The sequence below is a fragment of the Ahaetulla prasina genome, chromosome 3, assembly GCF_028640845.1.
Source record: "Ahaetulla prasina isolate Xishuangbanna chromosome 3, ASM2864084v1, whole genome shotgun sequence".
In the NCBI taxonomy this organism is placed as follows: domain Eukaryota; kingdom Metazoa; phylum Chordata; class Lepidosauria; order Squamata; family Colubridae; genus Ahaetulla; species Ahaetulla prasina.
The window spans coordinates 116,756,572-116,773,945 of NC_080541.1; the positions used below are offsets into that span (position 1 = coordinate 116,756,572).

Genomic DNA, 17,374 nt, shown 5'->3' on the forward strand with positions numbered 1-17,374 from the left:
AAAGTGCAAAAGGGGGTCCCCAAAAAGAATATGGTATCAAAAATACAGTATCTTTAAAAGTAACAGCAACCAAGCTAACGAGAGCTAAAATCCCTCAAAACTGGAGTTCTCCTCCTCATCATCTGTTTGTCCAAACAGAGCTTCAGCTACTTCAGCTTCTGTGATGTTATCCGCATATACGTTGTCGTCATCACTGAGTTCACAGTCGTCATCATCACTGCTGTCACTCTCATACGTTGGCCGCCCTGTTTCCTGGTGCTCTGCTCCCTGACCCCAGTGGCAGTCCTTACTCATTGCACTGTTCTCTTCCTTCTTCGCTTTTTCTCTCTCCCTCTCTGTCTCTCTCTCTCTCCCTCTTTCTTTCCTTCTTGTTCCCCAGTTCAGAGCTCGGACTGCTCTTATTTTCACTCCCCTTTCTTTCTTTCCTTCCTTCCTCCTCCTCCCTCCTTCTCTGCCTCTCTTCGTCCCCTCCCGGGATCCTTGCGGGTCGAAGGTTCTGCCCTGCCTTACACCAGCCGCCCACCTATGCCAAGGTCTCCTGGCTTTTTCGCCTCTGTAAGCAGCGGCTCGGCAGCGCCGCCCCGCCTCCAATTGGTTTGGAGAAGGAAAGCTAATTTGCTGATCTGCGCGAGGGTCGGTTTCTTTTGCCTCCCTTCTTCTTCCTCACTCGGGGGAGTGAAACGCAAAGTATAGTTAGCCTGAAAAAAAACTGAACCGTGTGACTGGCGGGAGAGAAGGACGGCGCCGGGAGGGGCGGGGGGAGAAATCGTTTGTTCTTGCCGTATTTCTCCACTTTCCAAGAGGCTTTTTCTTTTTCACCTCTTTCTCCCCACCTCCCCAATTTCCATAGGGGAAAAAAAAAAACCTGGGGAAAACTTGGCAAAAAATAAAATAAAATAAAAAGTACTGAGTGCAAATGTTTTTTTTTTATACTGTAGTTGGAGTTTTCCACGTTTCTTTCACATTCAAGGCAGCATTCTCCCCCCATCCCTCGCTGCTTTTCCAAAACATGCTTTGAAATCAGTGGTCCCCTGAGGCCTAAGCGCCCTTGGAAACCTTTGCATTTTATTGGGATGTATTTGTGACAAACGCCCCCTCCGCCCCCTCCGAGGGTGAGAGGAGGATGAGTAAGAGGAGGGCGAGAGTGACAAATGCCCCCTCCGCCCCCACCGCAAGAGGAGGGCGAGAGTGACAAACGCCCCCTCCGCCCCCACCGCGGGCAAGAGGAGGACGAGTGAGAGGGGGGCGAAAATGTCGAACGCCCCCTCCGCCCCCCGCCCCCTCCGCCGACCGCCGCCGCCATCAAAAGCGGCGGAAGAAACGCCGAGGCCAGCCGCCCAAACCGAGCCGGCCGAGCTGGCAAAGCATGCCGGCAGCATTTGGGCCCGTCCTGCTGGCCCAGCTGTCCCCGAGGGCAAAAAACCCTCTCCCTGGGTCGGCAGGAGATCCGTTCAACCAGGAAGGGGGGGCATATTACTTAGGTAGTCAGTACTCTGTAGACTCGAGTATAAGCCGACCGAATATAAGCCGAGGTACCTAATTTTACCACAAAAACTGGGAAAACTATTGACTCGAGTATAAGCCTAGGGTGGGAAATGAGGCAGCTACTGGTCAATGTAAAAATAAAGATAGAGCCAAGTAAAATAACATGAATATTTATTTGAACGAAAACAATAAAAGTGCAAAAGGGGTCCCCAAAAGAATATGGTATCAAAAATACAGTATCTTTAAAAGTAACAGCAACCAAGCTAACGAGAGCTAAAATCCTCAAAACTGGAGTTCTCCTCCTCATCATCTGTTTGTCCAAACAGAGCTTCAGCTACTTCAGCTTCTGTGATGTTATCCGCATATACGTTGTCGTCATCACTGAGTTCACAGTCGCCATCATCACTGCTGTCACTCTCATACGTTGGCCGCCCTGTTTCCTGGTGCTCTGCCCTGACCCCAGTGGCAGTCCTTACTCATTGCACTGTTCTCTTCCTTCTTCGCTTTTTCTCTCCTCTCTGTCTCTCTCTCTCTCCTCTTTCTTTTCCTTCTTGTTCCCCAGTTCAGAGCTCGGACTGCTCTTATTTTCACTCCCCTTTCTTTCTTTTCCTTCCTTCCTCCTCCCTCCTTCTCTGCCTCTCTTCGTCCCCCTCCCGGGATCCTTGCGGGTCGAAGGTTCTGCCCTGCCTTACACCAGCCGCCCACCTATGCCAAGGTCTCCCTGGCTTTTTCGCTCTCTGTAAGCAGCGGCTTCTCGGCAGCGTTGCCCCCCGCCTCCAATTGGTTTGGAGAAGGAAAGCTAATTTGCTGATCTGCGCGAGGGTCGGTTTCTTTTGCCTCCCTTCTTCTTCCTCACTCGGGGGAGTGAAACGCAAAGTATAGTTAGCCTGAAAAAAAACTGAACCGTGTGACTGGCGGGAGAGAAGGACGGCGCCGGGAGGCGGGGAGAAATCGTTGTTCTTGCCGTATTTCTCCACTTTCCAAGAGGCTTTTCTTTTCACCTCTTTCTCCCACCTCCCCAATTTCCATAGGGGAAAAAACCTGGGGAAAACTTGGCAAAAATAAAATAAAATAAAAAGTACTGAGTGCAAATGTTTTTTTTTTGTACTGTAGTTGGAGTTTTCCACGTTTCTTTCACATTCAAGGCAGCATTCTCCCCCCATCCCTCGCTGCTTTTCCAAAACATGCTTTGAAATCAGTGGTCCCCTGAGGCCTAAGCGCCCTTGGAAACCTTTGCATTTTATTGGGATGTATTCGTGACAACGCCTCCGCCTCCGAGGGCGAGAGGAGGACGAGAAAGAGGAGAGCGAGAGTGACAAACGCCCCCTCCGCCCCCACCGCGAGAGGAGGGCGAGAGTGACAAACGCCCCCTCCGCCCCCACCGCGGGCAAGAGGAGGACGAGTGAGAGGGGCGAAATGTCGAACGCCCCTCCGCCCCCGCCTCCGCCGCCGCCGCCGCCATCAAAAAGCGGCGGAAGAAAACGCCGGAGGCCAGCCGCCGCCCCAAAACGAGCCGGCCGAGCTGGCAAAGCATGCCGGCAGCATTTGGGTTCGTCCTGCCGGCCCAGCTGTTCCCGAGGGCAAAAAACCCTCTCCCTGGGTCGGCAGGAGATCCGTTCAACCAGGAAGGGGGGGCATATTACTTAGGTAGTCAGTACTCTGCAAGGGTAGACTCGAGTATAAGCCGAGGGGGCCGCTTTTCAGCACAAAAAACGTGCTGAAAAACTCGGCTTATACTCGAGTATATACGGTATTTGTTTTAATTGACATGTTTATAGATAGTAAAAGTTATGAAGTTAAGTTGGAAATATTATATTTGAGAGATTTTATTCGAAATGATATTTGATTGGGAGTAGTGTTGGAAGATTGGATATTAAATGTTATGATAATTGAAGAAATATGTAAGTGATAAAAATTTGAATTTGAGAAGCTGGATTGTAATTTAAGAAATGGACATGAAATTTGAAGGAATATACAAGTGGGTGGAAAAAAAAATTGAATCTTAGAAGATGGACTAATTTTTAAAATGGACTGTATGAAGAACGGACATTAAATGTTATGGCAATTGAAGAAATATATAAGTGATGAAAATTTGAGTTCGAGAAGATGGACTGTAATTTGAGAAATGGACTTATGAAATTTGAAGGAATATACAAGTGGGGGGGAAAAAATTGAATTTGAGAAGACGGACTAATTTTAAAAATGGATTGTAAAAAGATGTAATAGGTGAAGTTGGTATTGCTTTTTTTCTTTTTATTATTCTTTCCTATCTCTTTATTTTTATTGTGAGGGGATCTAAAGTTTTAAATTTTTAAAGGTGGGAGGTTATGTTTATTTTGTATACTTTAGCTTGTGATTGTTGGTTATAATACCCGGTATTTGCTCTGGGAAGTCTGGGGGGGGGGAAGGGGGAGGAGAGGGGGAAAGGGGAGGAAAATGATACATGGATTGATTATTAATGCATAGTAATTTTTGAAGATATGAAAATAAAATTTAAAATGATATTGGGGATGCTCGATTGCCATTTCAGAAAGAAAAGGAGAGAGAAGTAGAAGGAGGGAAGAAAGTAGGTAGGAAAGAGTAGAGAAGGAGGAGGGGAATAAGAAGGTTAGATAGGGTAAGAAGGGAGGAGTGGAGAAGGAGGAGAGGAAGTAGTAAAGTGAAGGAGATGAAGGATGTGAAAGTAGTAGAGGGTAGAGAGGGAGGTGTGAAGAAAGGAAGTGGCAATCGGGCAGGCCTGAATCAGTATGATTAATGATTAATGATAGATAATAGTTTGCACATAAATATGATGTTGGAAAATGAAAATAAAAATTATTTATATATATATATAAAAAAGTAATGCTAATGGAGTGGATGGACACTCCAAGAAACACTTGGGGAAATGTGCAGAAAGCTTTAGTGCGGGCAGGAGAGTTGCAAAAACCATAAACAAGCAGAACGAAAGAGAGCCTCCCAGAGGGAGTTTAAGATCAGGGATAAAGTATATTTATCCACAAAGTACTTGAAATTAAGGCAACCCTGTAAAAAACTGGGTCCTAAATACATAGGCGCTCTCTTGGTTGTGTGCATCATCAACCTGGTCACAATGGAGTTAAAATTGCCTAGATTTCTGTGAAAAGTCCACTCAGTGTTCTATTATAGTTTGTTGAAGCCCATTAAAGGCTCTAACTTGACATTGGTTGGAAAGGAACTGTCACTCTACATTTGGATGGGAGGGGACAAACACTATGAAACTAATTGAGTTCTATATTCAAGGTACTATAAAGGGAAATTGCAATACCTGGTATAATAGAAAGGGTATCTGATGTCAGAAGTAGAATGGGTGAAAGAACAGGACGCTGACACTGATAGATTAGTGAGTACATTCCATGCTAAGCACCCAGGAAAACCAGGAGGGGGAGTGAAGGCTCAAGGAATATGAATAATAATATTAATCTATGTTTGAAATCTTTCCAGGTCTCCCCTTCTTTCCAGGGAGTCAACATGTCAAGGTTGAACTGCTTTTGAAACATTTAGATTTTATCGCTATTCAACTTGTCAACAAACTAGCGGGGGGGGGGGAAGAGAAGGAGAAGCTATTGTTTAACTATACAAGCATTGTGTGGAAAAACCAGAGTTGGCTTTGATTCTTTGGTGCTGAAATGGCTTTGATTCTTTGGTGCTGAAATGGTGTATCCAATAAAGTTTTGCTTTTGGGATTTAAAAGTCCCTGAGAGTGTCTACTTTTCTTAGGTTTGCTAAGAACATCAATCTAGGCATACTCTAAAATAAGGTCCTAATATCTGGTTTACGAGAGGCAAAAGTAAAGTCCCAGTAGGCGCACAGGGAAAGATTAGCTCCACTCTTTCAGTTCTGTATGCAAGGGGTGAGGGCATTCTTCTACCTGCTCTGGATAAGTCATTCTTCTCTCAAATAAAATTTTGCCACTTCTTTTTCTATCTGTCTAGGACTTCAATTTTCTGTTCATAGAAAGGCAGAACCTATCCCATCAATGTTGTCTTTTTACCTGATGCTTCCAAATCCTCGCTGCCCTTTTCACTATGACTGTCCTCTTGGCCATCAGCATTCTGCTGTGTATGCTGAAGGCTCAATTTATGGCAGACTTCAAATGCTTGCCCCACTGTTCGCACAATGCGCATGGCTTGACTCTGCAAAGTAGAGAGAAAAAGGGCAATAAGAACATCCCATCTGAAGACCAAGGCTAACAGCTATTCCTGAGAAAAAAGATCTATGCCTTCACTTACTATTCAACTAGGTAAAGTACCAGTAATCTAGTTATAGTTTGAAACTGTGTCAAGTTTGGTAATAACCCATTTTCTTCCATGTGCTACTAAAGCTTTGATTTTCTTGGATTTCTCAACATATTGTCTCAACTTATTGTCTAACATATTGTCTCAACTTAATTAGACAATTTGCTCCCAAAGAGCCTATTTTCCTATATTCCTCCCTTTCAACTTTGGAGTCTTACTGTTTAGTGATATGGAAAGAAACACAGATGAGTTTTCCAAATTTGCAAATCAATCCATTGAATACTGTACTGTATGATTCTGAAGCTGCACTTCGATTTTAAGCTATTCATTCTGAGTATATTTCAGAAATATACATCCTGGTAGACTTACCTAATACACATTTATCAACTTCTATCTGAATCAGAAAGCAAGTATAGAACACTATTCTGAATTTTGATTAAGCAACAACAAGCTAGATACATTTTTGAAATATGTAGTTTGTCACTTACACATGAGGACATAACAAGGAACACATTTTATGGAGTAGCCATTCCTGAATTATATGCCCAGAGCAAATAATAACTGTCATAAAAGTTATGGTGTCATTTAAGTTTAAGTGTTTTTTTAAAAAGTAAACGGTAATGGTAAAGGTTTCCCTGTCAGTCGTGTCCGACTCTTGGGTTTGGTGCTCATCTTAGTTTCTTGGCCAAGGGAATCAGTGTTGTCTGAAAACAATTTCCGTAGTCATGTGGCCAGCATGGCTATATGCCACACGCACAATTTAAGTTGTTACCTTCCCATCAAAGTGGCACCTTTTAATCTACTTACATTTGCATGCTTTCGAACTGCTAGCTGGGCAGGAACTGAGGCAAGTAGCGGAAGCTCACCCTGTTACGTGGAAACTCAGGTCTTGAACCTGGGCTGTCAATTCTCCAGCTGACAAGCTCAGCATCTTTAAGAGTAATGCAACTCTCAAGAAGATGGTCAATTTCCATAATTCTCAGCAACAGTCAATGTGTTAGGATACTCATCTCTCAGTCTTTCATCCCAGACAACCAAAATACATTGACTTTGCCTCAAAGTAAGCAATGTGACATGCTCTGGGTCTATTAAGAAGAAAAGAGTCTGCCTAACCCCTTCTGGTCCAACTGAGAGAGCTGAAATGGAATGAAAATAAGGAAGATGTGTTGGGATAAAGAGAAGGGGAAAGCTAAGATTATTCAGGCCCAGATTTAAGCTTGGATTTTCTAGAAAACTAAAAAAAAAAAAATCAAGTAAAATTGAATCCCTCTGATTCAAAGAAATTCCTTACTTGTGTAGACATTTCCTTTTATTTTCACCAATTTCTCTAACCCAACTAAGATAGTTTTTGAGTTTTATTTCTACCTCCTAAGGCCTGAGCTATCTCATTCAATTTTGTGTAATCTGAATTAACTTTATCTTAATGTGTTAAACTAATTAACAGAAATAAAGAAAAAATTAACAGCATTATGTTTGTTTCTGGTGCTTATTTTATTTATGCAAGCTCAGTTAATATATATTTGAGACACTCTGGGAACTCTGTGTAATAGAATGTCCTATATTAATAGCAGATCCTTTCTACCATCAGCCTTAAACTTATTGTTTCCTCTATAACAGGAACAGATCCCCATCTGTGATTTAAGCAGCATTATGTTTTTTTAACCCAACCTTAATTATATTTCCAGATGATTATGTAAAACAATTGAATTAATTTTAGACACCCTGTCATGCCCTAATCACACATCACACACTATAGTCCTGGGAGGTGGTGTTATAAAATATATTATAATTTTATTTGCTTGTGTTGTTGTTATTTGCTAGTGAGGACACAGAATATGGGATCCCTATCCATCCCTCACCTCAGAGTTAAGGAGGAGGAGAGCTGGTAAAAGCATCGCCTTAGAAGACAGGTAACAAACAGGAAGCAGCAGGTGAAGCTAAGCAAGATCACATCAAATACCTGTACAATTAGCACAGGGGCCCCCCAAGGCTGTGTGCTCTCCCCACTTCTCTTCTCTCTGTATACCAATGACTGCATCTCCAATGATCCATTTGTTAAGCTACTGAAGTTCGCAGATGACACAACAGTGATTGGTCTCATTCGAGACAACGACGAATCCGCATATAGACGAGAGGTCGAACGACTAGCCTTGTGGTGCAACCAAAACAATCTGGAACTGAACACACTCAAAACCGTAGAAATGGTGGTAGACTTTAGGAAAAACCCTTCCATACTTCCACCTCTCACAATACTTGACAACACAGTATCAACAGTAGAAACCTTCAAATTTCTGGGTTCTATCATATCGCAAGATCTCAAATGGACAGCTAACATCAAAAACATCATTAAAAAAGGACAACAAAGAATGTTCTTTCTGCGCCAACTCAGTAAGCTCAAACTGCCCAAGGAGCTGCTGATCCAATTCTACAGAGGAATTATTGAGTCTGTCATTTGCACCTCTATAACTGTCTGGTTCGGTTCTGCAACCCAACAAGAAAAACACAGACTTCAGAGGATAATTAGAACTGCAGAAAAAATAATTGCTACCAACTTGCCTTCCATTGAGGACCTGTATACTGCACGAATCAAGAAGAGGGCCGTGAAAATATTTGCAGATCACTCGCATCCTGGACATAAACTGTTTCAACTCCTACCCTCAAAATGACGCTATAGAGCACTGCACACCAGAACAACTAGACACAAGAACAGTTTTTTTCCCAAAGGCCATCACTCTGCTAAACAAATAATTCCCTCAACACTGTCAGACTATTTACTGAATCTGCACTACTATTAATCGTTTCATAGTTCCCATCACCAATCTCTTTCCACTTATGACTGTATGACTATAACTTGTTGCTGGCAATCTTTATGATTTATATTGATATATTGATCATCAATTGTGTTGTAAATGTTGTACCTTGATGAACGTATCTTTTCTTTTATGTACACTGAGAGCATATGCACCAAGACAAATTCCTTGTGTGTCCAATCACACTTGGCCAATAAAATTCTATTCTATTCTATTCTATTCTAATGGCAGCATTAAGAACCAAGCAGCTACATCAAGATAGGAAGACAGGGCCAGAATGTAGAATTCGGAGCACTTCTGGGAAAGGAGAGTGAAACAACAGGATGAAAGAGAGTTTTCTGTAGAGGCCAAGTCTATGACTCTACCTGCCAATAAAAGAACTTATACTGTGAGTTCTATTTTCCCTGTAAAAAAGAATCTTTCTGACTAAGTGATGATGACAGATGATATTAAGCCATCTGCTGAAAGACAGCTTCACTTTTTAATTATTAAGAGAAGCGGGATATTTTGGAATAGAAATGATAGAAACAGAAATATAATAGAACAGAACAGAATAGAACAGAGCTGTAAATGACCTTGGAGGTCTTCTAGTCCAGCCCTCTGCTCAAGCAAGAGAACCTATATCATTACAGATAAGTGACTGTCTAGTTTCTTCTTAAAAACCTCCAGCGATGGAGTACCCATGATTTCTGAAGGCAAGCTGTTCCACTGGATAATTGTCCTCACTGTTAGAAAGTTTCTCCTTAATTGTACGTTGCTTCTCTCTTTGATTAGTTTCCATCTTAGTTGCTCTTCTCTGAACATTTTCCAAAGTCTCAACATCTTTTTTGTAGCATGGTGACCAAAATTAGTTGCAGTATTCCAGGTGTGGTCTTATTAAGGTTTTATAAAGTGGTACCAATAGTTCACATGATTTTGATTCTATGTCTCTGTTTATACAACTCAAGATTATATTAGTTTTTCTGGCTGTTGCTGCACACTGTTCACTCATATTCAAGTGATCATCCAATAGGACTCCAACTTCCCTTTCACAATTACTGTTTTTGAGTCAGGTTTCACCTAATCTGTACTTGTACCTTTGGTTTTTCCTACCCATGTGTAAAACCTTCCTTTTCTCTAAATTAAATTTCATTTTGTTGGAAAGGCCCATTGTTCAAGTTTATCAAGATCTTTTTGAATCCTGAGCTTGTCTTCTGGGGTGTTGGCGATTCGTGCCAGTTTAGTATCATCTGCAAATTTAATTAATACCCCTTTTATTCTCCCATCTAAGTCATTTATGAAGATATTGAAGAATACTGGGCCTAAGACGGATCCTTATGGTACCCCACTGCTTACTTCTCTCCCTGTGGATATAATATCATTAAGGACTACTTGTTGAGTACCGTTTGTTAGTCAGCTGCAAATCCATCTGGTGGTGATGTTGTCTGTTGCACATTTTTCTAGCTTACCAAGAAGTTGATTGTGGTCTACTTTGTCAAATGCCTTACTATATACTAAGTATACTATGTCCACAGCATTTCACTGGTCTACTAATTTAGTCATTTTATCAAAGAATGAATAGTAAGATTGGTTTGGCATGATCTGTTTTTAAAAAAACCATTCTGGCTACTAGTTATAATTGTATTTGCTTCCAGTTGTTTGCAGATCTGTTTTTTATTATCTTTTTCAGGATCTTCTCAGGTATTGATGTTATACTAATTAGTCTGTTGCTTCCTGGGTCTGTTTTTTTTCCACTTTCTTGAAGATGGGAACCACATCATCCCTTTTCCAATCCTCAAATACTTCCCTGGTACGCCAAGATTTTTGAAAGATATGATACAATGGTTTTGAGATAACATCTGCCAGTTCCTTCAGAACTCTGGGATGTAATCTGTCAAATCCTAGTGCTTGTCCATTTTGTCTTTCAGTTTGTCAGATAAATTTTTGTGCAGCCATGCTAGTTTCTTCTTGAATTTCTTGTTTTTCTTTTTCTTTTTCTTTTTCAGTGGTATTGTGCTGGACTGGGCTTTTTTGATCACATTGACGGAGACTGGAAACTTCGACTGCATGGAAATGGGGTGGTTGGCAACGGAGCAAAAAACTCCATTTTCAAGCACCCGGCTTCCATGAAGATGATGTTTGCCAACTTCGGGAAGGGGCTGCTCTGGCCACTGCCACCTCACCCCACCAGCATCAGGGATCTGCAGGCCAGATGATGAACAGTCAGAGCAAAGCAAGAGGTGGGGCAGGGGTGGCGCCATGCCATGGACTTTGCGTACTCTGCTCCTGCCATCCTACGTCATCCTCCAGCTCCGACCCATTCCATGCCTTACCTGGTCCACCTGGTAGCAGCACTGCACAAACTCATCAACAGCCGGGTGAGATGGCGAAGGAGCTGCTCCAGCCGCTACCACCATCTCATCCCACCATTATCAGGGCTCTTTGCTGTTTCAGAGCCAGGGAGGGAGTGATGGCAAAAGGTTTCTGCTGCTGCTGCACAACAGTCACATCCGCCACCAGAGGGGCTTTCTTCGGTCCCTCTTGCCCCACACATCACTTGCTCAACAGTGGCTGCCTCTTCCTTCTCCATCTGCTGCTTTGGTACTGCGGCACTGCCACAAACTGCCTACTTCCCGTTCACTGTTTCTGGAGGCCTGCAGCTCTGCCGCTGAGTTTCAGTATATGCCAGCCTTGCCTTGAGACAGACCTGTTTGAGCATCTGGAACCCTTGGGGGTTTTGCCTTGCCACCTGCTTTTCAGCTCCATAACATATCTCTGTCGCTGCGTACAGGGCAACAAAAAAGGTTTGTGGGCCAAAAAAAAAATTCAATCACACCTTCCAACTTGTGAAAAGATCTTGAGAAGTTGGAAGGTCTGATTGAACCTTTTTTTTAGTCCCACAACCTTTTGTTGCCCTGCACATGGCAGCGGAGAAACATAATGGAGCTGGAAAGCAAGTTAGTGAAAGAATGCTTTGGGGAAGCGAGGGGAGTTGGGCAGTGGGGCTCCAAGCTCTCCTGTTCCACAGTGGAGAAACACAAAGGAGCTGGAAAGCTGGTGGCAAACATCCTAAGGGCACCAGGCGCTGAAACAGGCCTCTCTCAAGACAAGGCTGGCATCTATTGAAATGCAGGAGCAGAGCTGCAGGCCTCCAGAGCTGTCACATTTGAAATGGCAGAAAGGGACGAGGCAGTGCAAGGCAGTGCCACAGGACTGAAACAGCATGTTGTGTCTTGCCCGCTCTCACAGCAGCCGGGGCCTTCTTATCTGCTCCCGAACACGGAGGAATGTATGCCTCCCGGCCCCAGTCCTGGCTCCATTCCCAGACAAGCTGCAGAGGAGGGGGCACCTACCGGTCCCAGCCCTGGCTCCATGCCCAAGCAGGCTGCAGAGGAGGGAGCACCCCCCGGCCCCAGCCCTGGCTCCATGCCCAGGCAAACGGAGCAGCTAGACCCCTCCCCCTCCTCCACAGCATGTGAGCCTGAGGAAAGTTTATTTCCAACAGCTGCTGATTGGGGTGACCCTCGCATCAGAAGACTGGATAGGCGGAGGCAACAGAAGGAAGGGAGGGGCAGGCCTTAATGAGTGCTGAGTCATGGAGCCACACCCCATGGCCTATATAAAGGATCTGCTTTCTGGCAGTCTCTGAGTCAGGCAAAGTCGAACTTATCTTGCTGAAGTCACTTTCTGGTCTCCTGCCTGCTCTGAGGACTTTGCTAGGACTTTGGGCAGAGCTGCAGAGGCAAGCCTGATTCGGATTTCCCTGACCCGGCCGTCAGCGGAGAAGTGGGACACGACATCTTGCCTGACTCCACACACATCTACAAGATGGATCAGCAACAGCTGGCACTGATTGTGCAGCAGCTACAAGCAGATAACCAGCAACTGCAACAGCAAGTCGCCCAGCTGACTGCTCAACTGGCTGCTGGGAATGCCCCAGCAGTCCAACCTCCTCCTCCTCAGCGCCACAGCCCGGTACCGGTGCCGGAGAAGTTCTCAGGACGGATGGAGATGTTCCCGGCCTTCATGGCCCAGTGCCAGACCTACATGGCAATGCGGCCGGGGGACTTTCCAGATGACCGGGCCATGGTGGCCTTCGTGATGAACCTGTTGTCTGGCCAGGCTGCGCACTGGGCCACGCCTTTGGTGCTCAGGGACAGCCCCTTGCTGGCGGACTACCAGGGGTTCTGGGGGCAACTGCGCCTGATGTATGAAGACCCCGTGCGGGCCCAGACGGCTGCCTGGTGCCTAGGAGAGATCCAACAAGGGCCCCGCCCCCTCCGGGAGTAAATCGCGGAATTCCGGTTGCTGTGCCATGATTCGGACTGGAATGACACAGCACTAGCGGACGCGTTCAAGAGGGGCCTTTCGGAAGAGCTCCAGGACGAGCTGGCTCGGGTGGAGGCGCCGCGGACCCTCGTTGACCTGGTGCCTCTCTGCCTGCGCCTCGACACCCGTCTCCAGCAACGCCCGTCCTGTCGCCTCCAGCAACCGTCAAAGACCGTTGCCCTCCCTCGACCCGTGCTGACCCCGTCCCGGGCCGCCCCGCGCTTCGTGGCCGCCGCCAAGGAGCCCATGGAGTTAGGAGCGGCCAAGCCTCGCCTGACGGCCCAGGAGCGGAGCCGGAGGCGCCAAGGGGGGCTGTGCTTGTACTGTGGGGAGCCCGGCCATTTCGCCGCTGCATGCCCCAGGAAGCGCGGCGGAGCACGTACGCCCGTCCCCGAATCACGGCCTGGCCAGTCGGGAAACGGGGCAGGCCCGGTCCAGGGGAAACCCTAGGTCGGGCACGGACCAAGCCCCCGCCAGACATGGCCGACGTGGACCCCGGGCCCCCTCGGCACCTGATTTTGGACACCCGGGTGTGGGTGGGTGACCGGCTGGAAGGGATTCCGGCGCACGCGCTGGTGGATTCGGGGGCCACCACGAACTTTATGGACCGGGCCTTTGTGGACCATTTTGGTGTTCCCTTGGTTCCGGTAGACCCTCCGATGAGCGTCGAGACCATCGACGGGAGGGAGCTGGTGGCCGGACCCATTAACTTCGCCACGCAGCCCTTGCGCCTCGCCATCGGGGACCACAAGGAAGCGATTCGCTTCTATGTAACGGCGGACCTCCACTTCCCAGTGATCCTCGGACTGGCCTGGCTGCGGACTCACGACCCTCAGGTGGCCTGGTCGCGGAACGCCATCTCGTTTCCCAGCCTGCAGTGTGTCGACCACATCCGCCACACCTGCGCCGGCCAGGACATCTTCACCCCGGCCGTCGCCGTGCCCCCTGAGCTGCAGGACTTCGCTGACGTCTTCAGCGAAAAGGAGGCGGACCGCTAACCCCCGCACCGGCCCTACGACTGCCCCGTGGACCTGCAACCCGGCGCCCCGCTGCCAACGGGACGCCTGTATTCCATGTCTGAGCCCGAGTTGGCCGCCCTCAGGGACTTTCTGGACAAAAATCTGGTCCGAGGGTTCATCCGGCCTTCCAAGTCCCCTCTGTCGGCCCCGGTCCTCTTCGTGAAAAAGATGATGGGGGATTTGCGCCTGTGTTGCGACTACCGCCGGCTGAACGCCATCATGGTGCGGAATCGCTACCCCCTGCCGCTCATCCCGGAGCTGATGGATCGGCTGCGGGAGGCCTCCATCTTTACCAAGCTCGACCTCCGGGGGGCCTACAACCTGGTGCGGATGCGTGAAGGGGACGAGTGGAAGATGGCGTTCGGCACCCGGTACGGACACTACGAGTACACGGTCATGCCGTTCGGGCTGACCAACGCCCCCGCTGTCTTCCAACATTTTATGAACGATGTGTTCCGGGACATGTTGGATCGGTTCGTGGTGATCTACCTGACCGACATCCTGGTCTACTCCCGGTCCAGGGAAAGTCACCTTCAGCACCTCCGCCTGGTCCTGCAGCGCCTGCGGGAGCACCAGCTCTACGCCAAGCTGGAGAAGTGCTTTTTCCTCCAGTCGTCCATCGAGTTCCTCGGGCACATCCTCTCACCCGAGGGGATCGCCATGGACCCGCGCAAGGTGGAGGCCCTGAGCAGCTGGGAAGCCCCGCGTCGGGTGAAGGATGTCCAGCGGCTGCTGGGCTTCGCCAATTACTATCGGACCTTCATCCCGGGCTTCGCCACGCTGACGGCTCCGCTCACCCAGCTCCTTCAGAAGAAGGTCCTGTTCCAGTGGGGTCCCCCGCAGGAGGAAGCCTTCACGGCTCTCAAGAAGGCTTTCGTCACGGAGCCCATCCTGCGACATCCCGACCCGCACCGGCCTTTCGTGGTGGAGACGGACGACTCCAACGTCGCCCTCAGAGCGGTGCTGCTACAGGCCCCGGTGGATGGCGGCACTCTTTTTCTCTGCGCGTACTACTCACGGAAGCTCAACCCTTCCGAGCGCAACTATACCATCTGGGAAAAGGAGTTGCTGGCTATCAAGGCCACGTTCGAGGCATGGCGGCACCACCTGGAGGGGGCCCGGCATCAGGTGGAGGTCCGAACGGACCATCGGAACCTCGAACATCTCACCACGGCTCGGAAGTTGAACCAGCGGCAGATCCGGTGGTCGCTGTTCTTTGCCCAGTTCAACTTCCGCGTCACCTATATCCCCAGCGGCCACAACCGGAGGGCGGATGCCCTGTGCCGTAAGCCGGAGTACCTGAGCGCCCAAGACCCTCTTCCTCCACGGACAGTACTGCCGGCGGAAGCCTTGGCCGCCGCCCGGGAACCGGTGGACTTACGGGCCCGGGTGCGAGAGGCGTAGCGCCAAGATGCCTGGTCTCAGCAGCGGCGAGCGGAGGCGGGCCCCACGTCTCCGTGGACATTGGAAGACGACGTACTCAAGTTCCGGGGGCGGTTGTATGTGCCCACGGGACCGCTCCGGTCCCTTGTCCTGGCCCAGTGCCACGACAACCCTGCCGCGGGCCATTTCGGGTTTTTCAAGACTCTCAACCTGGTGACGCGGACCTTCTGGTGGCCCCGGGTGCGGCATGATGTCCATGCCTATGTGACGTCCTGCGTGCCATGCCGGCAAGCCAAGGCCGCCACGGGGGGCCCTCCCGGTCTCCTCCAGCCCTTGCCGACTCCTGACAGACCCTGGGGGGCGATTTCCATGGACCTCCTGACGGACCTGCCGCCGTCCTCGCGGTTCACCATGGTGCTGATGGTGGCGGACATGCTCACCAAGATGGCACACTTCATCCCGTGCCGCGGGCTGCCCACCGTCACCAAGACGGCCCGTCTCTTCTTGCAGCACGTCTTCCGCCTCCACAGTCTGCCGGACAGGGTGGTGTCGGATCGTGGGGTGCAGTTCACGGCTCGCTTTTGGAAGAGCCTGATGGCCGCATTGGAGGTGCAGGTGTGCCTGTCGTCGGCGCACCATCCGGAGACCGACGGCGGGACGGAGAAGGTCATCGGCGTCCTGGAGCAGTACCTCCGGTGCTTCGTGAACCAACAGCAGGACAACTGGGCCGATTACCTGTCCCTGGCGGAGTTCGCATTCAACAACTCCCAACACACCTCCACCCAGACCACCCCGTTCCAGGCCAACTTGGGGTACCATCCGCAGCTCTTCCCTCTGGCGCTCCCGGACTCCCCGGTTCCCGAGACACAGTCCTTTCTCTCCGAGTTGCACGCGGTCCAGCAGATGGTGCGTCGGCAGCTGAATCGGGCGAAGGAGGACTACAAGCGGGTCGCCGATCGTTCCCGACGGGCAACACCCCCACTGGTGGTCGGAGACCGCGTGTGGCTCTCCACAAAGCATCTCCCGTCCGACCGGCCGGTGAAGAAACTGGACCACCGGTTCATCGGTCCGTTCCCCGTCGAGGCGTTCATCAATTCGGTGGCCTACCGGCTGACCCTGCCGCGTTCCATGCGGATCCATCCCGTCTTCCACCGGTCCTTGCTGGTCCCTGAGGCCCCGCTGTCTCCCCTCCGGCGCCCGGCGCCACCCGGCACTGTCGACAAGGACGGGGTGGAGGAGTACGAGGTGCACAGCATACGCGACTCCCACTGGCTGAAGGGGCGCTTCCAATACCTGGTTGCATGGCAAGGGTACGGGACCGAGTTCACCTGGGTCAACGCCTCCGACGTCCACGCCCCGGACCTGGTGTGGGCCTTCCACGAGCAGAACCCGGCCCGACCGCATCCCGATTGTCAGCCCCGGGGGAAGGGCCCTGCGGTGAGGGATAGTGTTGTGTCTTGCCCGCCCTCAGAGCAGCCGGGGCCTTCTTATCTGCTCCCGAACACAGAGGAATGTATGCCTCCCGGCCCCAGTCCTGGCTCCATGCCCAGACAAGCTGCAGAGGAGGGGGCACCTACCGGTCCCAGCCCTGGCTCCATGCCCAAGCAGGCTGCAGAGGAGGGAGCACCCCCCGGCCCCAGCCCTGGCTCCATGCCCAGGCAAACGGAGCAGCTAGACCCCTCCCCCTCCTCCACAGCATGTGAGCCTGAGGAAAGTTTATTTCCAACAGCTGCTGATTGGAGTGACCCTCGCATCAGAAGACTGGATAGACGGAGGCAACAAAAGGAAGGGAGGGGCAGGCCTTAATGAGTGCTGAGTCATGGAGCCACACCCCATGGCCTATATAAAGGATCTGCTTTCTGGCAGTCTCTGAGTCAGGCAAAGTCGAACTTATCTTGCTGAAGTCACTTTCTGGTCTCCTGCCTGCTCTGAGGACTTTGCTAGGACTTTGGGCAGAGCTGCAGAGGCAAGCCTGATTCGGATTTCCCTGACCCAGCCGTCAGCGGAGGAATGGGACACGACACAGCAGGGGGACGAGGAGGCAGCCGCTACTGGGCAGGTGATCTGCGGAGCAGGGGAAACACTGAAGAAAGCCCCTCTTCCGACCACAGCTGAT

At 49.6% G+C, this 17,374-nt stretch overlaps 1 protein-coding gene across 2 annotated transcripts in view; it reads right to left on the reverse strand.

Moving 5' to 3' along the window:
* NOS1AP (nitric oxide synthase 1 adaptor protein) overlaps positions 1–17,374 on the reverse strand; it is a 107,518-nt gene that overhangs the window by 55,448 nt on the left and 34,696 nt on the right. For both annotated transcript variants that reach the window (XM_058175851.1, XM_058175852.1), the window contains exon 6: positions 5,495–5,636. In XM_058175851.1, the coding sequence (XP_058031834.1) occupies positions 5,495–5,636 (142 nt within the window). The remainder of the gene's footprint in view (positions 1–5,494; positions 5,637–17,374) is intronic.